Source organism: Notechis scutatus, chromosome 1 (genome assembly GCF_049901735.1).
Source record: "Notechis scutatus isolate UNSWTSFEM ecotype Mainland chromosome 1, rNotScu1.2, whole genome shotgun sequence".
NCBI lineage: Eukaryota > Metazoa > Chordata > Lepidosauria > Squamata > Elapidae > Notechis > Notechis scutatus.
In genome coordinates, this window is record NC_142009.1 from 319,133,840 (window position 1) to 319,160,746 (window position 26,907).

At 39.1% G+C, this 26,907-nt stretch overlaps 1 protein-coding gene across 3 annotated transcripts in view; it reads left to right on the forward strand.

Moving 5' to 3' along the window:
- Positions 1–26,907, forward strand: part of MDGA2 (MAM domain containing glycosylphosphatidylinositol anchor 2) — a 584,772-nt gene that overhangs the window by 348,904 nt on the left and 208,961 nt on the right. For all 3 annotated transcript variants that reach the window (XM_087952463.1, XM_087952462.1, XM_087952461.1), the window contains exon 7: positions 23,416–23,745. In XM_087952463.1, the coding sequence (XP_087808589.1) occupies positions 23,416–23,745 (330 nt within the window). The remainder of the gene's footprint in view (positions 1–23,415; positions 23,746–26,907) is intronic.

Genomic DNA, 26,907 nt, shown 5'->3' on the forward strand with positions numbered 1-26,907 from the left:
ACGTAGGATTAGGTTAACAACTCTTAATGCCTTTTTGGCTATGTATTTGCAGTGGGCTCTAGCACTTAGATCATTAGAGGTGAGTATTCCAAGGTCCTTTACAGAGCTTGGGTCATCAACAAGATCTTGACTATTCAGCTTGTATTTTATTTTCTGATTTTTTTGCCAATATGTAAGACAGAGCATTTATTTGTTGAGATTTGAAGTTGCCATTTGTTTGACCATTCAGATACATAGTCAAGATCTTTTTGTAGGGTAGCAGTATTGTCTGTGGTATTGAACAGCTTTACATCATCAGCGAAGAGAACGCATTGCTCTTAATATGATCACAGAGGTCGTTTATGTAGAGTATGAAGAGAGTTGGTCCTAGAACACTGCCCTGGGGACACCACTATTGACAGGTACTGGATTTGATAGGACGCTCCCGATTTTGACCATTTGTTGTCTGTTTGACAGGAATGCTTCTATCCAGTTATTCAGTTGTCCAGAGATACCATAGGATTTTATTTTTAGGAGTAGTTTGTCGTGTACCACTGAATCAAAGGCTTTACAGAAGTCTATGTAGATTGCGTCTATTGCTTTGCCCTGGTCGAGTTGTGTCGTCCATATGTTTTGCAGTGTAAGAGTTGCAGATTACAGGATAGTTTTTTTCTGAAACCAAATTGTTTATTGGAGAGTAGGTTGTTTGTCTCTAAGTGGAGGATGATGGATTGGTTAATAATTGATTCCATGACTTTACAGGTGACGCAGCATAAGGAGATTGGCCTGTAATTTTCAACTAGGCTTGGGTCTCCCTTTTTGAAGATGGGGATGACTGTGGCTTGTGACCATAGGTTAGGCAAGGAGCTGGTCCTGAAAGATTTTTCAAAGATTATGCTTAGAGGTTTGGCTATGGCAGTGGATAGCTTTCTTAAGAAGTAGGCACATATTCCATCCGGTCCAATAGATAGACATGGTTTTAGATTGCGTAGTGATTTTTCAACATTGTCTTCTGAAATCGATATGTATTAGATCATTGTTGTTATCTGTGGTACGGCTAGGAAATACTGGGCATGATCCATTGCTGTTTACAAATACTGAGCCAAGAATGTGTTAAAGATGTTGGCTTTAATGGTGTCATCGTTGCAGTCTTTACCATCAGGTCCTATCAAGGAGGGATGGACCTTGAGTCTTTTAGTTTGTTGTTTACAAAATTGTAAAAAGCACAGGTGGAATTGGTGCTTAGAAGGTTTTCCTCTTGTTTAATGTGATAATTGGTGCATTCGGTCTTTATCTGGTGGCATAAATTTTTGTATCAGTTTTTGAAATTGGCAACGTGACCAGATTTGTTTTTCCGCCAGAGTGATCTCTTTTGGATTGAAGTTTCCTTATTGATATGGGTAATCTGCTTTTTGTTTTGTTTTGGGAGTTGTTGTTGGAACATATAGTTTGATGACTCTTTTGACTTCAAGTAAAAATATGTTGTAATGGTCTTCAACGGTATTGCATCCAGTGAATAGAGATTGCCAATCGAGGGATGAGAGATCGTTGTCTATAAGATCATAGTTGCCTTTTTGAAGTTACAATTGGGGATTACATCATTGTGGTGATTTTTGTGTGGACGTATGTTGAGACAAAAGTCAATCATATTGTGGTCACTACTGGAAAGGGTTCTTTAGTTTGTATTCCGTAAATTAAATTCAAACTGTTGCAGAAGATGAGATCGAGGCAGTTGTTTAGTCTAGTGTTGTTGGTTAATAGTTGTTCCAGTCCCAGATTTGTAATAGCATTGTAGAAGGTTGTGTGTATGATTTCAGTTGTACAATCATTTAGGGTCCAGTCAATATGAGGTAGATTGAAATCACCAAGAAGGATAAAAGGGTATGGGCAGGATGCAGCTCATGTTAGTAATGTATTTGTAATTGTATAGTAATGTAGTTGAGTAAATCCATGTCTACATGTCTGCTTGTGAATGTTGTTTTCTATTCTATTTCTGTTTCTATTCTAGAAATGAAATGCAGTACACAAAGGGATTATTTAAAAATGTATATATATAACATTATGTCTATGTTGAATTGAATACTTAATGTAACTTGTGCTTGCTGGGCTATGGACTAGGTTGATATGTATTAGGTTAAAATCACACACACTCTTATGCTTCCCACTAGAAGCACTGAGAAACAAACATGGCATATTCAAATCAGACATTTAGAGAATAATGACCTATTTTAGAATGATGAATATGAGTCAGCAGTTGTATGTGCTGCCAAAAAAGCAAATGCAATTTTATTTGTTGCATAAACTGAAGAATGCTATGCACTGAGTAATGATACTAAATCACAGGAAGTATTTTTTTTTATTTTATTCTGACTGGATCAATGCCCACCCTTAAGTATTGTATCCACTGATGAGCATCATATTTTAGAATTCAGATTCCAAGAAGAGCAAATGGAATTATTGGAAGCCTAGAAACCTTTGACAAAAGATTGAAATGCTTGAAATGTTTCCTCTTGAGAAGAGAGGATTGAGAGTAGATAGACTCTTACTCATCCAAGAACTGAAGCTATATTCCACATAAGAAGGTCAAGAACTGGCTTTCCATCACTATATAGTCAAGTCATTAAATGATGGATACAAATAACAAGAGGATAGACTTCAACTGAATGATGCAAAAAAGTTTGGTAACAATTTAATAGTAGAACCAATTAGTCAGAGAGGTGTGGAATTATCCTCACTGGATATGTCCAAGAAGAGCTTGGATCTTCTTCTTTAACAGCTTCTTTTGTTTGGATTAATTAGGACCTATTAACCCAGTTGTCAACCCTGAAGCTTATCTGGCTGAAGCCATCTTCAGTGCTTCAGTGCTGCCACACTGAAGCAAGGAACAGGGAGGGTGGATTAAAGATAGCTGGGATTGTGTAGTCAAAACAAAATGCTTTCTCTTGGGAACCAAAGAGGTTCTCACACCTGGCCGGAGGGAGGAGGAGTGATGTCGCCAGGTCAGAGGATGCTGCTTTGATTGGGCCATGTGACTGATTGAGGTTTGGGGTTGAGAGGAAAACTTTTACTTTTAATTAGGTGAAAACCAAGCACCCCCTCAGAGTTGGTTTTCACCAGATATGCACCAATATGATATTTCCAATAAAGCTATTATTGAGGAACCCATCTGCTGGCTAGGGAATTTGGACAAAAACATTTAAAAATACTGGTGTCAGGGTTCCAAGTAATAGATCCATCACAAGAGTATAGATGCTCATGTGGGCAATCCAGCCAAATTGTATTTTATCTCTAAAGCTACTGATGATTCTATCATTTAAATGAGTTTTGAAATAGGAAATTGCACCTGTTCTATCACTGCAAAGCTTGGGATGTTATTGGGAGAGGATGATAATGGGTTTGACACATTTCATTACATAAAGACCACATCTGTCCCTCTTTGTCCATTGTGTAAAATTACCTAAGCTCTAATATTTCATGGCTTTACTATTAGTAAGAGTAGAAACAAAATTAATCATAGGTTTTTCTGACCATCTTTCTGACTGTGAATGTAAGTTTGTTCTTGCTGTTGTTATTCAGTTGCTAAGTTGTCTCCAACTCTTTGTGATCCCATGGCTCACAGCATGCCAAGTCTAACTATCCTTCACTGTCTCCTGAGTCTGCCCAAACTCTTGCCTATGTGCCAATGAGACTATTTAACCAACTCATTCTCTGCCTTCCCTTTCTCTTTTTTTCTTTCAATCATTCCCAACATTCAGGGTCTTTTCCAAAGTGTCCCCTCTTCTCCTTTGGTGGCCAAAGTATTTGAGCTTCAGTTTCAGTATCTATCCTTCCAAAGAACAGTCAGAGTTGAGTTCCTTTTGCATTAGCTGATCTGGTCTCCTTGCAGTCCAAGGGACTCTCAAGAGTCTTTCCCAACAAGGTTTGTTCTGCAAGGCTTTAATAGTTGCAGGAAGGAATTTACATCTCTTAAAACACCTTCAGTGGTGGTGGGGGTAGAGTGTGCATGTGAATTTCTATCTTGGGCTACAGTTCCATTGGTTTGGTTTGTGTGACAGTAGCAGTGGTAACCAGAGACAAAACTAAATGGAGTACCTCCTTCTGATATGTCTCTTTTCCCAACAGTTCAGTTTTACAATCATTCTTTCTTTTCAACCCTCCCATCTCTTTCTGTTTGCCTCTCCCACAGCAGGGACAAATCACTCTCTTCCAAAGTCTAAACCTCTTGTTTTCCAAAGTTCTCAAAATTCAATAAAGGGCTGCACATGGCCTTGTGGCTAGAGGTTGCTGTCTCCCATAGATTAAGCAAGCATTTTATTTATTCCCATGTCTAGAAAAACCTAATACATAGGGTGTAGGAATCACTGGGGATGAGACTTAGTAGTGTTTCAGTTGATTAGTTTTGAGAAAAAGATATGTCTATAATTTATTTTATTTTATTTATTTATTTGATTTGTCAATTGTTTACAAGGTAATAAGTATAACTGTATACATAGTTATGAATACATGAAATGGGTACATATAAGAAAAATAAAAGAAACAATAGGACAGGGACGGTAGGCACGTTGGTGCGCTTATGCACGCCCCCTAGAGACCTCCTAGGAAAGGGGTGAGGTCAATAGTAGACAGTCTAAGGTTAAAGTTTTTGGGGTTTGGGGAAGAAACTATAGAATCAGGTAGAGTATTCCAGACATTGACCTTCTATTTTTTAATTAATTATTTTTTAATTAATTCTATTTTTTCCCCTTCCAGTACCCCAAAGAAGCATCAGAATTATATGAAATTCTAGATGTAGATCACAACTGGGACCAAAACTTTCATCATTAAGCAATGAGATTGTTAAATGAGCCATGGCCAATTTTATTACCCTTTTTTTTTTGCTGTGGTTGTTAAGCAAATCACTGTGGCCATTAAGTGAATTCAGCATCTTCTATTGATTTTGCTCATCAGATGTCCCCTGGGAAGGTGATAAATGATGATCGCATGACCATAGGATGCTGCAACTGAAGTAAATATATATCAGTTGCCAAGTGCCCAAATTGTGACAACATAACTGTGGGGATGTTGCATCAGACAGAAGTGCAAGAACCTTTCTTCAAACTTACAATGGTCATTAAATGAATGGTTGCAATACAAAGAGTGCTTGTAACACAGCACAAGCAGATATAGTTGCTCAGTTCATCTTTCTCTTCAATGCAAGAACATTTATTCTACACCTTTGCCTCTGACAGCACTCAAATACATTAACCAGGTCAGATGTGCTGGCATGAGCACATAACTGGAACTTCCTCTAAAACATCTTTATTTGCTTGTCGTAGAACAACTTCATTTTCTATCTGCTGTGAATGTTGGCTTTTGCCAGATAAATGTTGTATGGCATCTGAGTCTGATAAAAAAATGAGAAAGAAGTAATTTATTTGCCTCCATTGTGTCATGTCTTGTTCAGAGAAAGAAAGGAAGAGCTGGAGAAGATAGTTTTTCTCTCTGTGGGAAACATGATGCACAAGCTTATTTTGACTGAGCTGCATTTTCCTTGGACTGTGCTGAAGTGACCCTTCCTGTGATACAGTGGTGAGCAGGGTTATATTGGAACAGGTTCCTTCCAACTCTCTGGTTCTATGGCTATGGGTTCAGAGAATTGATACAAACATCTAGTCCATTCAGAGGAGATTGTCAGTCATCCAGGTCATGGTTGTCCCAAAGGTACTTTTTCAAAAGGCAACTGGACTTTCTTTGTTTATCCCTGAAGATGTTTCAGCGAGGGGGGGGGGGTCTGTTTGTGTCCAGGTGTTTGTTTGGCACCAAAACCCTAGCCACTATAGAAAACCCCAGCTACAGAATTATCAGAGAAGCCATAGAAATTGAAAAACGACCTAAAAGCATGAATAGAAAAGATGATTCCACCAGACTGTCAATTATCTTGAAGCCTGCAATCACAAACAAAAAATCTCCACACCACAAGCCAAACAAACACCTGGGCACAAATAGACCCCCCGATACCTCCAGCCCAAACACACCCCAACCAGCCACCCAGATGAAACCTAGCTTCCTAATAAACGATAGCTGGCCATTTCACCTGAAGCCAAGCTGTGCTGAAAGCCCCCAATACACAAAACACAATGTTGCCAGCCAATCAAGACAAAAAAGATGCTACAAAACAGACAGAAGATATTAGAAACACCAATCAAGCAGAACACAGCAAACTCCAAGACCAATAAACACAGACCAAGACTCCCAACCAATCAGGATGAAGAAAAAACCCATTCTAACAAAGCACAAGGCTAGCACCAAATTTAAAACAGAAATGGCTGTGAAAGGCTGACACACAGACGAACCCAATACACAAGCCTGATGATGCTACAACTTTAAAAGCACAACTATAATGACGTGGGAAAATACCCAAACAAAACTGAATACTATACATATAAATACTCACGAAAACTTTAGGAAAAAAGAAACACACATGCACGCGCGCGTGCACACATATATATATATATATATATTATTTAGCAGATGGCATTCTGCAGAGGTGGTGCAATCATTGATATACACATTTAGTTTAAGTAAAGCGTAAACCACAATAAGAACACCATCATATGGAGGCATAGGATGACAGTGAGATAGATGTTATAATTGGTTATCTAAGGAAGCTGACCATCTACTGTAATTGCTTCTATTGTGGTTGTGATGAGATCATCCCAGATGCCTTGAAATTTCCTGAGGAGATATTCTTGAACTTGATAGATACAGTAAATGATAAAGACCGACAGACAGTCAGGTAGAAAGAAGACAGACAGAAAATTATAGGTAATAGACAGAAATACAGAAAATTGGAGACAATAGACCCGTGATGGTGAACCTATGACACATGTGCTGGAAGTGGCACGCAGAGCCATCTCTTCGGAGCTGCCAGCCATCACCCATTACTCTTCTGGGTTCTGGCACACACATGCATGCTGACCAGGTAGTCTTGCGCATGTGGGAATGCCCGAAACCAGAAGAGCAGCTCCCTGGCACGCATGCGCATGCCCAGAAGCTGATCTTCCTATTTCCGGTGCACACATGCATGCTGGCCAGCTGGTTTTCCTGCATGTGTGCCAGAAACTGGAAGATCAGGTGGCTGGCATGCTTGCGTGTGCCGGGGAGATGCTCTTCTGGTTTCTGGTGCTCCCATGCATGTGCCATAGACCTGTTCTTCTATTTTTAGTGCTCCCCTGCCTACGTGCACATGCTTATGTTTCAGCAGTCAGTGTCAAAAAGGTTTGCCAACCCTGCAATAGACCACTAGATCTGCTTTCCCTTATATTCAGGGCTTCACTGAAGCTTTTTAGAAATAGTGCATCCTGGGATTGCTAAGACCTATTTCTGAAGAGCTCTCTTTGGATTGAGTTAAGCAGAGAAGACTGGGAAACCATTCAGAATCTATTTTTCTTCTCTGTCTTAGAACAGCCAAGAAGGTTTCAGTAACACAGGCTCAGATTTAATGGCTGCAAGAGAGCTAAAGACAGTCTTGGCAGCCCATTCATATGTGTAAAGAGATGCAGAATGGGAAGCTGTCACCTCCCTTCCAGTGGGCAAATATGGACACTCCGTGATCTTGAACCTGCCACTTATCATTTGCTCTGGCTATAAATTCTGTATTTTATTTGGAAAGAACAAGTCATTAATGTAATAGTAATCCTATATTTAGACTGGAGTCGAAAATGCCAGAAACCTGCCACAACATCAGCAGAACGGGTGTTTTGTTGCCAGCTTTTTACATCTGTTGTGTACAAAAGCAAAGACCTTTCTCAGATTGTTATACTATTCCATTATACTGTTTCATATGCTCCAGCATTTTTGCTTGTCCCCTTCCAAAATAAAATGGATGTCCCTATTGCCTCTTTGTTTCTGTTTTTCTTTCTCAAGAAAAATAGGTGCTATTTAAAGATTGCTGTCAATTCAGTTGTTTTAAAATGGTTTGGCTTTCTCCTTTGAAATACCAACAATATTAATAGCAATAGCACTTAGACTTATATACCACTTCATACTGCTTTACAGATTGAATTCTGAGTCAATCCCTGAGCCAGTTGGGATCAAATTGCTGGCAGCGGGAATGCAGAGTAAGCCTGCAATACTGGGCCATCACACCTCATAGATTAGATATGATGATTGACGAAACAGAGAGAGGGGGGGGGAGGGAGGGAGGGAGGGAGGGAGAGAGAGAGAGAGAGAGAGAGAGAGAGAGAGAGAGATCTGAGGTAGAAATATTCAAGATTCTGTAAACAAGTTCCTTTTATTTAACCAGCTTGGATCAGGTGAGAATTTGATCAGAAAGAAACATATGAGCTGTTCTTCCTTTGAATCCAGAGCCCTGGATTAGAGCTGCTTTGGCCTCAAAATGTACATCACTGTAATTCAGGATAAACCCTAATCCAGATTGTGATACTATAGTGTGATGGCTCAGTGGTTAAAGATGCTGAATCTGTCAGTCCAAGTTCAAGACCCAAGTGTCATGTCCCCATTGGAGCCTGAATCTGTAGGGGAAGATGAGCTGGAACAAGAAATGCCAGACGTGAAGAGGGTGGCTCCATTGGCCTTGGAGGAAACTGGGGAAGGGCAGAGTCAGTCCAGGCAAGGTTTTTCTGAAGTAATAAGGCCTGCAGGCAGGGAGGAACAGAGGCAGGAGGAACATGAGGGACAGAGCTCAAGAGCTAGTTCCACCCCTCCCAATCCAAGGCCTCGGTGAGTGGAGAGGAGGCATGATCAGCACAGATGGAGAAGTCTACATATGAGGAGAGTGCCCCACCCATCTTCACAAGGCACACCAGGGGAATGAAACTTAAGGAGATGCTGTGGGGGAGGGGCATTTGTCGGGAACAAATGCTGAGTTTCTGAAGTGTGCATGCTGACGTTTGAACTGGCCAAGGGTCCTTGCCTTCCTGAGGGTGTTCTGGACCAAGGGTCTTCAAAATTGGCAAGTTTAAGACTTGTGGATTTCAATTGCCAGAATTCCTGAGCTAACATGACTGGAAGAGGAATTCTGGGAGTTGAAGTTCACAAGTCTTAAAGCTGTCAATTTTGAAGACCCCTGTTCTGGACTAATTACCTGGATCTTTTGTTGCTTGAACTCCTTGATTTACCCTTGATTTGCCAAATACCTTTGGATTTATTGCTGAGCAGCAGCGCTGGGCTGGACTAATTGCAGCCAGAAGCTGCTTGAGGTTTGTGTGGGGTTCTGCTCGAGACTTGCCAGAAATGTGGCAGCATTTAGGAAACTTTGGAGCAATAAAGGGGCGGTTTGAACTGCCAACTCCCACCTAGCAGTTCGAAAACATGAAAATGCAAGTAGATAAATAGGAAACCTTCTGTAAGCCTCGGCATATGGTCATGCTAGCTACATGACCACAGAAGTATCTTCAGACAATGCTGGCTCCCGGTGAAGAAACAGAGGAGAATCGTCTGCTAGAGTCTGACATAACTGACAGGGAAAACATTTTTTTTAATGTGGCGTTAAAATGCTGAAAATATACAGTTGCAATTTTAATGGGGTTTAGCAAAACCCAAAGCAGGCAAAATAGGTGTATTGAGCTTATATGCAGTTTGGGGGGGAAAGTGGAATAAAAATATCACCTGCCCTTCCAGTAAAAGCATCCTGTCACTGCCATTTCCTCTACAATCTTGGGATTTATTTACTTCTTTGTCAGCTCCACAGTCTGAAGAATCCGGTGACATTTGTATTTGCCCTTCCTGTAACCTCCAATTAGCTCTTTTGTGAAACTTCAAGATGTTTCTCAATCAAATCTAACTGCTTTTTACTCTTAGGCCAAAGTGAAGAGAAAAGGACTGCTAAATCAGTCTGAAATCAGTCTGGCTGATTTAGACTTTTACTTTGTAGTAGCAACCTTTGAAGATACCATTGGAAGCTTCAATACTAAGTCTGAAAGGGGCAAATCGTATTTTCTTAGGAATGACCTTAGATACTGAGTTTGGTCTCAAAATCAGAAGAACAGGTAGTACGCAAGTTATTATCCCAAAATTTATCTTGCTAAGTGAAACATTTGTTAAGTGAGATTTGCCCCATTTTGTGACCTTTCTTGCCACAGTTGTTAAGTGAATCATTGTGATTATTAAGTTAGTAACACGGTTATTAAGTGAATTTGGTTTTCTCATTGAGTTTGCTTGTCCGAAGGTCTCAGAAGATGATCACTTGACTCCAAGACATTGCAACCATCATAAATATGAGTCAGTAGCCAAGTATCTGGATTTTGATCACATGACCATGGAGACGCTCCAACAGTCATAAATGTGAAAATCACCCATAAGTCATTTTTTCAGTGCCATTGCAACTTCAAAGAGTCACTAAATGAACTGTTATAAGTCGAGGACTAACTGTACTTGATGGTTCCCTTTGGTTTAAGACCAAACTAAATTTATCTGAATGAAAGTCAGAGGATCAGTGGTGATATGCTACCGGTTTGGACTGGTTCACCTGAACCGGTAGCAAAACAAGAAAACCCACTCCCATGATCAGGTAAGAGGAGGGGAAAAAAGCCTCCAAATCAGCTGAGAGGAGAAAGAAGAGAAAATGCAAAATCGGCCCTTCCACCCACTCACTTAATGACAAGTTCTGGCCCCGATTGTGGTTGTAAGTCAAGGGCTACCTACATGTGAATAAGAAAAATCTGTTGTAAAGCAACATGTGAGAAATGTGTCGTAAAATTCATCTGACCTTATCCTTTGGAGAACTTACTGGGTTTTTTTTTTAAGTGATACGATATAAAAGCTGTCTCCTGAATCCCTCTTTCTGGCTGTCCTTTTGTTTGAAGGAGCTCTTCTTACACACTCTTCTACCTTTCTATTTGCCTTTCAACAAACACTATTGGAGCGGCTAAAGTGTTTTCTGAGATTTAACACAAAAGCACAGTTTTTGCAGTTTACAATGTGTCACAGCGAGACTACAAGAGGCTTTGTAGGATGGGCACAGGCATGAGTAGTGGTTAATGCACAGAATATAAATGCTATATGCAGACCTCAGTGGTATCTTAGCAAAGGGCACCATCTGGCTGATGTTTCACAGGCTCAGAAGCTACGCATGGTGCTACGGTTCATACTCAATGGGAGCTCTAGAACTCTAGAAGTTGGGGGGGAAAGTAGAAGAAGGCGGTGGCAAAACTGCTTCTATATTATTGCCAGGAAAACAGCATAGATGCATAGAAGCAGAAATCAAGCTTAATTCATAAGCATATAAGAATAGCCTTGCGGTATTAGGCCGAGGCCTATCTTAATGAAACATTGTACTCCTCAGCCAACCTGATGTATCATGAGTGATGAGAAATATCCCTTTCCTGTTATTGTTCCCTTGCAATTGGTACTTAGAGTTATTATATCCACCTTCAGAGGAAATATTGACTCTTAAGATGAATAGTGGTTTGTGGACCTATCCTCCATCAATTATCCATGAAAGTGCATTTTCTATCATGATACAAAGCTTTTAATGATCTGGACAGGTTCTAGATTGACTGGGGTCCGGAGTGTACACGTAGTCCTTGACTTCTGAACATTTGTTCAACAATGGTTCAGAGTTGTGGCATAACTGAAAAAAATGACTTACAACCTATCTTCAAAGTTATGACTGTTGTACCACCTCCATGGTCATGTGATCTTGATTTGGGCCCTTGACAACATCCTGAAATCACACAGTTGTGATTTGCAGTCTTCCCAGCCAGCTTCCAGCAAGCAAAGTCAATGGGAGAAGCCGGCTTCACTTAATGACCATGTGATCTATTTAATGACCTTGGTAATTTGCTTGACAACCAGAGTAAAAATGGCTTTAATTGGATCCAGTCACATCATGACTTGCTTAATGACCATATGGCTTAAGCAACCAAACTTCCAGCTCTAATTATGGTAGTAAGTCAAAGACTACCTTTATAATCAAGTTTGGTGAAGAGTAGTAAAAAACACATAGTGCTCAATTACAGGAAATTGCCACAACCTAGAAATATCTTTCCAATTAAGCAGTGCAAAAAGCACAAAGATGACTGGAGGAGCCATACATTCACAGAAGCAAGTGAAATGATCCTCAGTTTGGAGATAATAATCTACATTTTTCTTAAGCAACGTAAATGCACGATAGAACACAGCTGATAACCTCGTAGTACACAACATTTAATGTCCCTGGAAAGAAGGCCATCTGCAAGGAACAATACATAGACTGGTTATTTGGATGCAACTCTGTATTTCCCTTCTTCGTACCAGTCATATCAAAAAATTGCACTGCTGCTTGGTAGTTATACAGCCCTCTGCAACTCTTGATCAGTTCTCCAAGGCACAGGAAGTGACTTTGCAAGTTCTCAGTCATCCAGGCAACTGGACTTTGTTTTTCCTTGAAGACATTTTGTGAAATGTCTTCAAGGCAAAACAAAGAAAGTTCAGTTGCATTTTGAAAAAACCACCTTTGGCCAAGCCACTGGAAGAGAATTCTGGAAAATGGAAGCTTGTGCAATAGTCCTCTTCTGCATAATATTGCCAGAGGAAAGGAAGGTACTGTGCCTCAGATGCCTAGCTGGCATCACCCAATGAAGTAAAAGGTTTACTGCCCTTTGTCCTTTGTCCTTGCATTCATGTCCAAATGTATTAACATGGTTATTACCATTGGCATCTGAAGAGTAGGTCTGATGAGAAACAAATGAGTACTTATTTAAAGAAATTAATGTCACTTCCCCAATTCAATCACATTTTGCTGAAAAATCAAAGGAAACAAAAATTGTGAAAGAAACAGAGTCTGTTTCCAGAGATAAGCTTCCAGTGTTTTAATGGCGTTACTATGCAATAAGTCTTCCTTAAAGCCAGAATGAAATATTTCAGGCTAATTTGCAATTCACATTATTAATGATCAAAATCCCTTCTTCCATTCCAGTGCTTCATAATGATCATTTCATACTCTCCACTGAAGGAGGGGGAAACCACAAAGACTTGTATCATTCCCAATTTGTCACACAAAATTTAGCATGTAAAGCTGACAGGTCTCTTCTCTCACCATTTCCAGTCCATTCATGTTTCAGTTTATGTGTTCTGTACTGCATTCTACTTCATTAAAAAAAGTGTCTAAAATTAGTTCCAAGATTGGTATAATAGGCATTTATTGCAGCTTTGGCTTAATTAAACTTTGGCTTAATTTCTATTATATACATCTACATCTCTTTCATAGTTTTGAACACTGGACCTAATCCAACAGAATGTTATTTAGGTGTGGTACATGTAAAATATGGTTTTCCCAGTTGCAATGTATGACTGTGAAAGTTGGACCATGAGAAAGGCTGAGCGCGAAAGAATTGAGGCCTTTGAACTATGGTGCTGGAGAAGACTCCTGCAAGTCCCTGGAACTGCAAGGCGATAAAACTGGTCAGTCCTAGAGGAGATCAACCCTGCTCTTTAGAGACCAGATCCTGAAGAGGAAACTCAGATAATTTGGCCACCTAATGAGAAGGAAGGACTCACTGGAGAAGAGCCAAATGCTGGGAAAGATTGAGGGCAATAGAAGAAGGGGAATGACAGAGAATGAGGTGGCTGGATGGAGTCACTGAAGCAGTAGGTGTGAGCTTAAATGGACTCCAGAAGATGGTAGAAGACAAGAAGGCCTGGAGGAACATTGTCCATGTGGTCGCGATGGGTCACACATGACTTCGCAACTAACAACAACAACATGTAAAACCCTCTATCCAGGGGTGGGATGCTACCGGTTCTGCCCAGCTTTATAGAACCGGTAGCTCTGAAGATGGTCATAAAATCTAGTCTGGTCATATGATTGCCTTGATTTAAGACGATCATGACTTAACAATCAAAATCCATTTACAATTCTGGGCATAAGTCAAGGATTAGCAGTATATGGCAGTTGGTTGTTACTTTGTGAGGAAAAAGTAATTATTCTATATGTAGTATCATATTGCTCATCCACTGCTAGGTCTAACTTTTTCCAGTATTTTATTACTAATGTGATTGATGTTTTTTTATGGTGAAAATCCAGGGAACAAAATCTAGAAAGAAGTTATTTCTGTGATCTTTCTCTCAACCCTGTAGAAATTCTGCAAAATAAATTGCAGCTAATCAACTTAATCCCAGATAAAAAGAAAGTGCTACAATGCTATATTTTTTTTTAAAAAAAGATTGAGTTATCTTGCCTTTTCTTACGTTTTTCTTTTCCCATTTATCTATTTATTTCCAAATAATCATTTATAAAAATTAGAGGTACCAACCTGTGTAAATCATTCAACAGTATTTGCATTTAAATTGAAAATGTGAATGCATCTGGTCTTATAAAGTGCCAAGTAATTATTTGATATTTAAAAGTTTGGAGATGTCCTGGTAGGATAATGGCTCACCACTTAATTGTTCTGAGAATTTTTGAAAGTTATGAATTGATTAAAGTTGAAGAGTGAACAAGGCTTCACAAAGAGCAGAGTAGGAAACTCCTGCTGTCTACAAGGAAAGGTGATTTGAAGGTATTAGTGAATAAATGAATTGTGATGCCCTGGTTTAAGCATATTCCCTTTGTAGGGTTCCATGTTTAAATCTGTGTTGTTTTAGCACCTAATAAAGATTTGGAATCTAAGTAATGAATCTGGACAATTCAGATGGATGTGTTCACTGTTCAGCATATAAAAGTCCCCAAATTTCAATTCCTGATATCTTCAAATAAAAAAGTTCAGCTGAGAAACTATCCATATCATCTCTTGGATAATGGAGGAGAAGGAGTGGCAGAACATGGGGGGCACAGTGAAGAGAGGAATTAGCCTAGAATCCCTACAAGTAGACCAAGTCTAAACCCCCCCATCTTTGAATTTCATTAACCCTTACTTAACTCCAAACAGGTGCTAACTGTTAGTTGAGAAGCTTCCTGTGCCCAGGCTGTTTAGCAATAAATCAGTTTAATTGGACCTTCAATTTGGACTGGTTATTTGTGCCTGACAGATGGTTGTTAAAAGTCAGAAAAGCTAATATCAAACTAGGATAGTCTTAGAAATATAACAAAAGTTGAGCTAGATAAGGCCAAAACTCTACCTCCCAGAATTTGTGTCACAACACAGTTAGCTATACACATCCTACAAGTTTATAAGTATCCTGTGGGGAATATAATCTTTTTCCACAGTTGCTCCTTAGAATAAGCATTCCATAAAGTGTGCAAATCATTTTGAATTGGATTTGCATCATCAATTCATTCTGAAATATCATATTGTTTCAATTTGAAACATTTTTTATTTGGAACATCAAAATAATGTTATTTAGAATATCAAATCTTCTGATTTGTGCAATTCCATTGTTCAGAAAACCAATTGCTTCCCTGAATGTATAAAAGTAATCAATCTGTCAGTTCAAATTGATTTGATTCAACTAATTAATTTAATTTGGAGGTTTGATTGATTTGCCTTTCAGTGAAATATCCAGATTGAATCTTCTCACAGTTCTATTTTTAAGGACATGTCCTTTGACTCTGAAGAAAATATGCACCTATCAGAATTAATCATGTCATTGAATAGCTGTTCCAAAAAAACATTGAAGAAGAAACATCCATTTTGCCAAGACATGGAGCTATTGTAAGGCAACTGGGCTTCAGAAAGTTAAACCAACAGCAACTCATATTTTTTAAAACACTTGTCTGGCCTTCCAGATTCTGGATTTTTAATTTTATAGCTCAATAGGAAATGTTGTCTGACTGAATAGAGATCTTCTCTCTAAATGAGTATGCAGAGGAAAAAAATCTGTGCTGGTCTGCTCGCTTTTAATCTTTTTTCATAAAATCAGAAAATTAGGAAAATCCCACAGAATGTCTGAAGAAAGTATAAGTTTCTTATCTAGTTGTAGAAGCACAAAGTGGCTTTTTCTTTGATCAACACATTGCAGTTGCAGATTCAAGTCAACCTATTTTTGCAATCTGGCATCTTCTAGATGTGCTGATTGAACATTGTCAGAATTTTTATCTAAACATCTGGAGAGGGGCAAAGTTGGAAAAGATAACTGAACCTTGCTTTCCTACATGCTTCAGTTAGCAGTCTAGTTTGATGATAGTGTAATTTCCATTATCATAAAGTTCTCTCTCCCATCTGTTGTAATGTTCCTCCATCTCCAAGTATCGTGGCTGTGCAGTGGTTAAAATACAGTATTGCAGGCTAATTCTGCTGACTGCCAGGAGTTTGTTCCTTTCCGACTCAAAATAGACTCAGCTTCCCATCCTTCCGAGGTGGGTAAAATGAGGACCCAGATTGTTGGGGGCAATATGCTGACTCTGTAAATCTCTCAGAGAGTGCTGTAAAGCACTATGAAGAGGTATATAAGTCTAAGTGCTATTGTTAATGCTAATGCTATCTCCTCTCTTGCACTCTAAAATTGAGACTTTCTTCAATGTAGCCCAAAAACTTTTTATCCACGCTGAGGTCTTGAATCAAAACCTTCATGTTTCAAAATTGTTCCTATATGTTACTCCACTCAACTTGAACTCATTTAAAATGTTTGTCTTTTAAGAGCGCTGTTTGGGATTGTGTTTAGAATTGGTGTTCTGCTCAGAAATGACTGTAATTTCTGAAGGTCTGAGCTGACGCATGCTGCTATGCCTTTGCAATGCCTGTGGTGCCTGTACATTTTGGAAATAGATTATTAAATAGAAACCAGAGGTCTCCAGAGTTCTCTCTACTTTGTGATAGCGACCCTGAAGTCCCTGATGCTTGACTAAAGAAAAGCATTAATAATGTGTTGTCATTCTTCCTTAGTTGTAGAGGAATATTCAACTTTTCCAGCTATTTAGTCGCTGTGCTGGGTTGTGCTTTATACTAGGAAATGCTAAGCTAATGCCACATGAGAATGGCTTTGTTTCCATGGTGCTAATAGGTCCTGCTTTTACTAGGATCCTTTGAACTAATGGAAATGGGAATAACAATGAGAATTGCTATACTACCCGTGAGCTGTCATTTACTGTGGGCTGCTATTATTTACTTTTTAAAATAAAACATGGATCAGCCTTTGTATTTGCTTGCTTCCTTTATGCAATGTGGACGTTCAAATGTTACATTTAATCAGAGAATTCTATTAGTTTAATGATGGGGGATTTTTCCAATAAGTTGCTAAGCACAATCAGAAACTAGGCAAGTGGTATATACACCAAAGGAAAGATCTTAGGAAGTATTTTAAGCATGTAGGGCAGGAAAAGTGGTGAATGCACATTTGAAATGAATGTGTGTGTATCTTGTGTGGCTATATATTTACTTCAAGCTTATATTTAGCCGAAGCTTGCTGGTACTCAAGCCCTTAAATCTGCATACATCCAGTTGAAAGCCTCAGGCCCCCAAAAGAGTATATCAATAGATAAGCATGTAGAAATGACCCCAATGTATCTGTGACTAAGCTTTTGTAAGTCTAGCATACTGCTTGCAGCATCAACAGGCCAAATGCTTAGAAGCCAGACATAAAACTAATAGCTATTTCTGTCTATCATTCCTGACATCTGGTATTCCCAGTTCTACTGTCCCTGAACATGGAAATTTCTCTTAAATTCTTATTTAGAGCCTCAATAAGCCTCAGTGTGAAAATGGCCATCTCTATTCGTTCACTGAATGTATAAGATTGTACTTGTGCCCACTAGCCCTGCTTGTCCACAACAGCATTATAAATTGAACACATCCCAGATGTTGCCCACAATTCATTAGAAAGGGACTCTTTATGTGCATGGAGGGACATTTGTCGGTTCCTTCCTGAAAGTAAGTTTTAAATTCATATGAATGGAACCTTTTCAGATTATAATTGGCTATATGATGAACAAGATATCCTTCAAGAAAATTCCATTCTCAGTGAATATTACCTGGTTGGCTTTTCTTGTTACATACTGTAGGGTTTTATTGGTATAGTAGTATAATGAGTATAATGAATTACAAGCCTCCAGCTCTAATAAAGATCCCAGTATAGCAGCACCCATGCCAATGTAGAAGAACCAGGTGTTCCCCTCCCTATTCTTGGTCTGATGTCTCTCCTTCACCACCTGTGAGAGAGAAGTTTGCAATCAGTGATTCTCAAAAGGCAGGTCAGGCCAACAATCAGGTCAACAATCAATGATCACATGGCATTAAGGCCATGGTGAAAAGCCATATTTGAGGCAGGACAAGAAGCAAAGGCTTTAAACTGCTGTGGTGTAAGATCTTCACATATCAGGGGGCAATATGCATGTCATTTAATTCTAGCTTGCAATAAAGCTTTTGATGTAACTACACCATGTTGTGTTTTTGAGGGACCCTAACAAAATCCAAAGAGCATGAACTCCTGTTCAGAGAAACAGATAAACCAAATTTGAGCTCATGGACAGATGTGGACATGCTGAGCGGGTTGAAAAAACAAAGGAAGCCACCAGATCAGATCTGGAGACCAGTTACCAGATATAAGAATTACCACAGAATAGATCACAATTTATCAAGATCAGATCCAAATTAGAAGGCAGAAACAAAAGGTCAAAAATGTAACAATTAACTGCAACACAGCAAGTCATATTTGACCAAGTAATGCAACAGGTCAACAAAAAGACAGTGAAGCATGGAAAAAAGGAAGTAGGTTCATTAATGCCTCAGTGGTACACCTGAAAGAAAAAGGAATGAGTTATAAATGGAGAAATCTGTAATAGTCTTATCTCAGAATTGTACTTTGAAAAAGCAGGATAGGACATCCTAAAGGTGCTTTTTTTAAGAGGCAACTGGACTTTCTTGTTTTTTCTTTGAAGATGTTTTGCTTCTCATCCAAGAAGCTTCTTCAGCTCTGTAGCAATAGCACTTAGACTTATATACCACCTCACAGTGCTTTACAGCCCTCTCTAAGTGGTTTACAGAGTCAGCATATTGTCCCACAACAATCTGGGTCCTCATTTTACGGACCTCAGTAGGATGGAAGGCTGTGTCAATCTTGAGCCGGTGAGACCCAAACTGTCAAATTGCTGGTAGCCGATGATCAGAAGAAGTAGCCTGCAGTACTGCATTCTAATCACTATGTCACTGCGGCTCTTCTGAAGCTTCTTGAAAAAACAAGAAAGTCCAATTGTCTCCTGAAAAAGCACCTTTGGGATAACCATGACCTGGATGACTGAGCATCTCTACAAACTTTAAGTAGGATAGAAGTGGATAGGAATAAGATTGATATGGGATCATTGAACAAGGTTCTCATCCAAGGCATAAAGGAGCAGGTTCAAATTATGCCACACATTGTGCAAAGACCTAACTCTCTTGAGAAGGTTCTACTGCTGGGAAAGGTCAAAAGTAAGAGAAGAAGATGTTCAGCAGCAATGTAATGCAGTTCCTGCAGGAGAGGTGACACATATGCATACCAGGGTATGCACAAAACCATGTGGGCCGCTGCATTTTGCACCAACTGGAGCTTCCAGGTGTTCTTCAAAGGGCATCTACCCAGCCCATTAGAGCGGGGAGGCAGGGAAAGTTGCGGGTCCCATCCCTGAGGGAGATACACCTGGTGGGACCCAGAAGAAGAGCCTTCTCCGAGATTAGAATGGCCCCCATTCTAGCACTCTTTAGGAAGGCACCGAAGACCTGGTTTTGCCAGCGGGCCTGGGGAACCTAGGGCAGGATGGAGTCCATCAAATGGCTAGTGTGATCTGCAGTTGTCGGGGCAGGGCGTGGGAGTTGGGGGGTGATTTTTTTTATTTTTCCCCCAGATTTTGTTCTATTGTACTTAATTAATTTATTTGATTCTTTTTGTTAGTTTTTATTGTTTTTTATTTTTATTTTTGTTTTAAATATGGTTTTACATTGTGTAAGCTGCCTCAAGTCACCATGGGTGAATAGGTGGCAAGATTAAACAAACAAACAAACAAACAAACAATAAATAAATAAATAAATAAGAAAGATGGAATTATCAGTTACAGTGGTAATGATTGGAAGACCTGAAAGACCAAGTTGGCAGCAGAGGAAATCGATCTATGTGGTTACTAGGAATTCACAATTACTTAATGACACATTAATCATCTCATATTGTTTCCATCCATTAGTACGGATTTTTTTTTTAATGCCTGGACTGACAAGCTTTTAAAGAGGTTGAGCATATTTGGGGTGTAGACAATCAAGCCTTCCAAATATGCTATCTATCACCTCTCAACACAACATTGTCTTTCAAAATAAGTAATTAAGTAACCAACCTCCAATATTATTTTCAAAGAATGCTTTTATTCTGTGAAGGGCCTAGTGGAAGAGAGCATTCTTGGAAATAAAAATCATGCTCGAGGCTGGCATTTTGCTTTGAAACATGCTTGTTTCTATTTTAGAGAAAGCCAGGGAGAAAAGCCAGGTGGGATTGGCAGCCTGCTGGACATCAAGGGAGATGTTTACTCCAACAGCCAGATGTCAAGTAGAAAGAGGGGTTTTCCCTATAGACAAGACAAATGGCAAAAGCAGCATTGCTATAGTGCAAGAGCTCTGCGCTCTTATGTGTGGGTCATGACATCGCATGCAGATAAGTGGTGCAGTGCCTAGAAGTGGAGTTCTTGCCTCACAATCAGGAGGCTGTGAGTTTGACCTTACGTAGAGGCGGATATTTCTCTCTCTGCGCATGATGAGAATGTATCTGCTGACTGTAACTCCACATTGGTGACAGGAAGGGCATCTGGCCAGTAAACACTCACCTCCAATCAGCTGCCCAGACTCCACCCCACAAGGGGTTATGGAGTCATTAAAAGAAGATGATGACATTGCATGCAGATCCATTGCAATAGCAGACTGCTACTCTTGTCATTTGAAAGCTTCAAATCCTGCAGATAACCTCTATTTTTTTTTCTTTTTCCCCTTCTTAACCACATTGCCTGAAATGCCATAGATAGAATTTGAATTTTTGGCAGGCTGCTTGTTTTGCCTACGCAGATCTATCTCCCCATTAGACAAAAAAAAAACCTCACTTAAAATTTCCTTTTGAAAATGCAGACTGGAGCTCAAAAGCAGTAAGAGTGAAATATGAATCAATATAGCCCTTGAAATTGTGGATTATTTGTTTTCATGTGCCTGGGAAGCTGCAGTTCATAAATATCTGAAAGGTAATAAAATCTTCACCCCTGATCTTAAATCAGTATATCCTTCTAACTCTGAAAATGGGGGTATCTCTGCTAGAAAAAAAATGTTTTGTTAAAAGTTGGGGGACTTGTTTACTTGATTTTTGGTACATGATTAACATTTGATGGGTCTCCTCCAATATTCTTTGGGGGCAGTAATTGGAGACCCTATTTAGATTGCTGATTTTTAAATCAATCATTATCTAAATATTTGCTTGCTATTGCTCAAACTCTTGACAGATTAGAGATGTTACCCATGTTACCAACACACTGAGTAAAAATGTGACGTTTCTGTCTTCTTATTAAGAGATGGAAGATTGTACCTCTGGGTGAGAACTGTGATGCTTGTGAAAGAATTTGTCCCACTGTGCACCGCTGAGCTGTCAGGAAATGTGTAAAATATCCATGATTATCTTCAGAATGATGTTGTTGCCCAAAATGAAGAGCTGATCCCTAGCCTTACTGTTTGTAGTGACAATATTGGCTGGAAACATATCAGCTTACTGCACAAAGCAGACAAACATTTAGCCACATCCTATTTTTATCTAGGTCTTCTTCTCCTAGGAAATAACGGGGGGAAAGCATTCAAACCAATACAACGTCTTAGAGCCTGACAGGCTGTGGAGTGCAAGACAACAGTGCTAAATTTTGCATGTCAATGTTTGTCATTTGGAACCTGTATTTTTCCTGAACCTTTACTTAAAAAAACTGTCTGGCCAGGGTCTTCCTCCTCATGGATTTTTCCCAACGTGAGGCAAGATATGAGGGACATGTGCGGCCAGAAATTATGTAAAGACTGCTGCTGACACAAATATTACGTGTAAATAACATCTATAAAGTCCAGTGTGTCTGCTTAGAGTTATTACTGGTAGATTTATTCCATACACACATATAAACGTGGACACACACACACACACACACACACACACACTATTTGATCCTTTTTATTTTAAGCAATACCCAATTTGAAAGATTTTCTGTAAGACAAAAAATAGACTAGGTTTTTAGACTTGGTTGTATCAGTGCCACTGGCAACAATATCTGCTAAGGTAGGAAGAAAATTAAAGGAGCCATTGCCCAGTGGTTTGACTTCCAGAGAGAGAGAGAGACAGAGAGACAGACAGAGAGGGAGAGAGAGAGATAGACAGGGGGAGGGGGGAGGGAGGGAGGAGAGAGAGAGAGAGGTAGACAGAGGGGGGGAGGAAGGGAGGGAGGGAAAGACAGAGAGAGAGAGAGGCAAGAGAGAGAGAGAGAGCATCCTTCAGACAGTGACATGCTCAGAACGTAACTACTATGATCTACTTTAACCAGGCTGTCCTTGAAAACCACTCAGAAGCTTCAGTTGACCCAGAATTCAATGACATAGACAGTATGCCCTCACGATACCTCTGCTTCACGAGCTGCACTGGTTACCAGAATGCTTTTGAGTGTAATTCAATGTGCTATGTGACCTGTATAGGTGTCAGCTGCACTAAGGAGAGTAGAGCATGAAATCTATTCATAAAAGAGACTAAGACTACTTTCTAAGAGCCATGGTGACTCAGTGGTTAGAATGCAGTACTGCAGGCTATTTCTGCTGGATGCCAGCTGCAAGCAGTTTGGCAGTTTGTGTGTGTGTGTATGTGTGTGTTTGTGTGTACAGTAATTAGCCAGGGGCCTCAGTTTTTCTTCTTCATTCTTTCTTACAATTATTAAACAAATTCATATAGCCTCTCAACTCACACATAGGTCAAAAATTATTGTATTGTATTTGCTGTTCTGCATGGTTTTTCTATTGTACCTATCCAAAGACAGTTCAGATTTGGACAGTGCCTAAATTGAGAAAGTAAAACTGAGTTAGATTAAATAAAATTATTCTTCTGTTGTTTAACTTAGAAGGAATGTGTCATGTTTCCCTCTGTGGGAAATGTATCAGATGGGAATCCAAAAGAAAATCTTAGTTTTATCCCTGTCCACAGCACTTGAATTCAACTGTGCCTACTTTGCTATTTTCAGATAGAAAATGTAAATTATTACTTTTCAGATGGATTTTGGAATTGACTGACTGCTCATGTTGCTTGTATGGAGAGGGTGCTCTCGATGGGGATCATGCCAGATTTGTTACAGCTTGATTTGGATTGTTGCTATGCCTTTCTTTTGAAATGGTTCTATAATATCCATATTTTAGAGTTACTCTTGTAAACTATCTGTACTTGGGTGTAAAGTCTAATGTGTTTTGCAAGAAGCAGCAGCATAGATTTCAAAGCATGATTCCTTTGCAGAAGTGATTGTTATATTCAAACTCAGTTATCTCATCAAACTGGTCATGACCTTTCCTCTGTGTGCAAATAGGCCAGTGTTGCATCAAACTCATTCATATTCTGCTTATCCCATTTTAGCCTTGAAGAAAGGACGGTTCTGGATCACACCTGACCCGTATCATAAAGACGACAACATTCAGATTGGAAGAGAGGTCAAGATTTCTTGTCAAGTGGAAGCGATTCCCTCTGAAGAACTCATGTTCAGTTGGTTTAAAAATGGTCGACCACTGCGCAGCTCTGAAAGGATGGTGATTACTCAAACAGATCCTGATGTCTCTCCTGGAACCACCAATTTGGACATCATTGATTTGAAATTTACGGATTTTGGGACATACACATGTGTTGCAGCTCTGAAAGGTGGTGGTATCTCAGATATCAGCATTGATGTCAACATTTCCAGCAGCACAGGTGAGGGTGTTTCTGTAACTTCCCATTGGAATTCAGTGCCAATTCTTTTAGGGAGACAGCAAGTTTCTGAAAGAAAGCCAGGTCATTTTTTCCCATCGAAACCCAATGGTATGAGCAAACTGCAGCCATCAGCCTAATTTCAATACCTTTTCCTTTGCAAACTAGTTTTATGGAAAATGCAAACCCCCTTCTTCAGTGGGAGTGAAAGAAAGAGTAATAAGAGTGTGTCAAAAATAAAGGATATCAGGAATATAAAGTTTTGTTTTTTTAAAGTAAAGTTTAGAAAAAGAGAATAGGTTGTCCTTCTCCTGTTTATGTGTCATTAGTCATTGGCAATCTTCCCCCTGCAAATTATTCCCAAAAGCATAGAGACCTTGTTACACTCTCTGGTTAACCATGCAGCTGTTTTTACAATGCATTCCCACCAGCACACCCAGTCTCCTTAAAAATACAGGCAACTAACTGATGGAGATTTTGCATTCAAAGCACATATGCTGTCACTGTACTATGACCCTTCAAAATATTTCCACATTGATGTTGGAATGCATATGAGAAACATTTGAAGATCTGAAAATAGCTTGGCTCATAGGAGTGGGGGGAATTGTTGCTTGGTGGTGTATTTCATTTCAGTTCTAGCAAATATATGCCAAAAGGCAGAACATGTGTATTTCTGTATGTGTGTGTCAAGCAGAGATTATTAAATGTCTGGCATATGGTGGATGAATAATAGTTGCTTGTGTTTGTCTTGTCTAAAGCAGAGGGGGCCATTCTATCCATGTTCTCCTCCAACAAAAAGCAACCAATGCATTACCTTTTCTTGAAAAAGATTCATTTGGCCAAGCAATTGGATGTATCAGAAGAATCCATCAGATGGCTGTACCTGAAAGCTTTTCATAGCTTCTTCATCCAGTGATAGATTATGCTACTCACTGGACTTGGTGCTTCACCATGTGTAAAGAAAAGTCAAAAGAGAGAAAGAGGAAAACCAATGCTTTCAGGATGCTAATACTTTCAAATCAGTTGTAGTATCACCTTGGTCATAAAACAACTGTGGATATCTCACTATGTATGTAAAATCATTACTAACTTATCAAAGTCCATGTTAACGATTATTTAGCTATGGATTTATATACTTTATATTTTTGTTAAATAAATTCAAAATAATTAGTACAAAAATTATATATCATGAAATGAATTGGACATGCAAATGTATTAATTCTGTTAAAAGTAATCCTGCAGTCTAATTAGTTCCAATAAATAAAACCTAATTTCATACTTTAAAATGATGAACAATATTTAATAACTGAAGCATATAATTTCAAGCCATGTGCAAAACTTGAGGGGAAAAAAAGTTAAAATATGCAACACACTAACTGTTAGGTGAGGACATACATAGACCCTGGAAGTTAGAAACTTTTAAACATGCAACATACTAACTGTTAGGTGAGGGCATACATAGATCCTGAAAGTTAGAGACTTGACAAAACATTGTACCCTGTAAACTGAAAGAAATGGAAGAAAAGCTATCTTTTTGCAGTAGGTAGATGGCATTTCCAAGGAGACATCCTTTCTCCTGGGTGTCCCATTTAAGTATTGGTGTTGAGCCCTTATTGTAGGCATGTTGTGGAACTCTCAAAAATATCTCAAAGATGGGACTCAAAGGCTGCTGTAGAAGGTCATAGTCAATCCCAAAACATCCATTTACCAGGAAATAATCTACAAATACATCCTGACACATCTCTTAACTCTGCAGGATATATCTCTTCACATTACCTTTGTCCTTTTGCTTGGCAGAGGTGCATCCTCTAAAAATTCCAACTTTTTTTTTTCCAGTTTCTATTCTGGTCTATGTGACTCGGAGGCATTCTTCTAAATAAATATGTTGCCAGAGGCAAGCATTTAGCTTTGTGGAATTCCAGCTTACCTTGCATCTTTCATTTTTGAAATCTATCATCCATCTATCTTTTGGTTCAGTGAACTTGGAAACTTGCATTGGTAATACCAGATTTACCATTTCACCTCGTGCATAACCCATCACCTATTTTTGTGGGTCCATGGTGTGGAAACTGCCTTCCCTGAATCCTGTTTTGTGCAAAAGCGGTTCTAAAGTACCTCCTCAGCATCTCATTTAAGACTCTTGAGTAGCAGGACTTGGAACATTCACAGCTTGAAACCGTGAGGAAATTCAGCCATCCCAAATATATAATAGTAGGCTTTTTGTTTGTCTGAATTCTTCAGAGCTTTTGCATCTGATTGGTAAAGCCTATACATCAACCTGGTTAAACAAGATGCTACACTTGATCAGTGTTTTTCAATCTTGGTAAGTTTTTAGGTATGTGGACTTCAACTCCCAAAATTCTCCGCCTAGCTTAAACTTGGCAAGGTTGAGAAACACTGAATTAGATGTTATCATATATCATTTCTCTCAACAAGCAAAATACAAGTGGCCTCCATCGTGTTTTTCAAAGGTATTACTTACAATTTTAAAGTATGTTTCCATAGTCTATCAAATATATTTTCATATTCTTTCACATTTGGTCTTTAATTTGGATAGGATGGATCAGGGTGGGTTGCTTTCCTTTCAACTAACTTTTTTAATCTACAAAATAAATTTGCCAATTAAATGTCACTTTCTTATTAAACACTGGCTGTCTGGCCCTTCTGGTGGACTGCAATGGGTATTCTGGGTAACTTCTTTCTTTTTAATTCAAAAGTGCTTATTAATGTTATTTTTCTTAAAGTTGTGTCTGTTGTCATAATAATAAAAGTAATTTTCTAGTCTATATAATTAATGACTCAAGTCAGGGCATTTTCAAGCTGCAGGCAATCATTTAAAAAACATCACTTTTAATATTGCCATTTATTGACTGGGAAAATGCCCTTTTTAATTGAGAAGTTTTGATGTTGTTTTTCTTCATTTTATCCCTGAAAACAAACAGAAGGAGATGAAATTCAGGGGTTTTGCAAAACATAATTATATGTCTTTTTTAGGCTTTACATATTATGGCAATGAGCTCAAGATGGCTGCACAACCAGACAACTGAAGCCCCACCCCTTTTTAATACAAATGGCACATATTTCTTTAAAAGGGCCCATTGTTTTGGCATTGTTGACCTCTCCCAATGGATGCTTTGGGCAATTTTACTCATGACTCCATTTGGT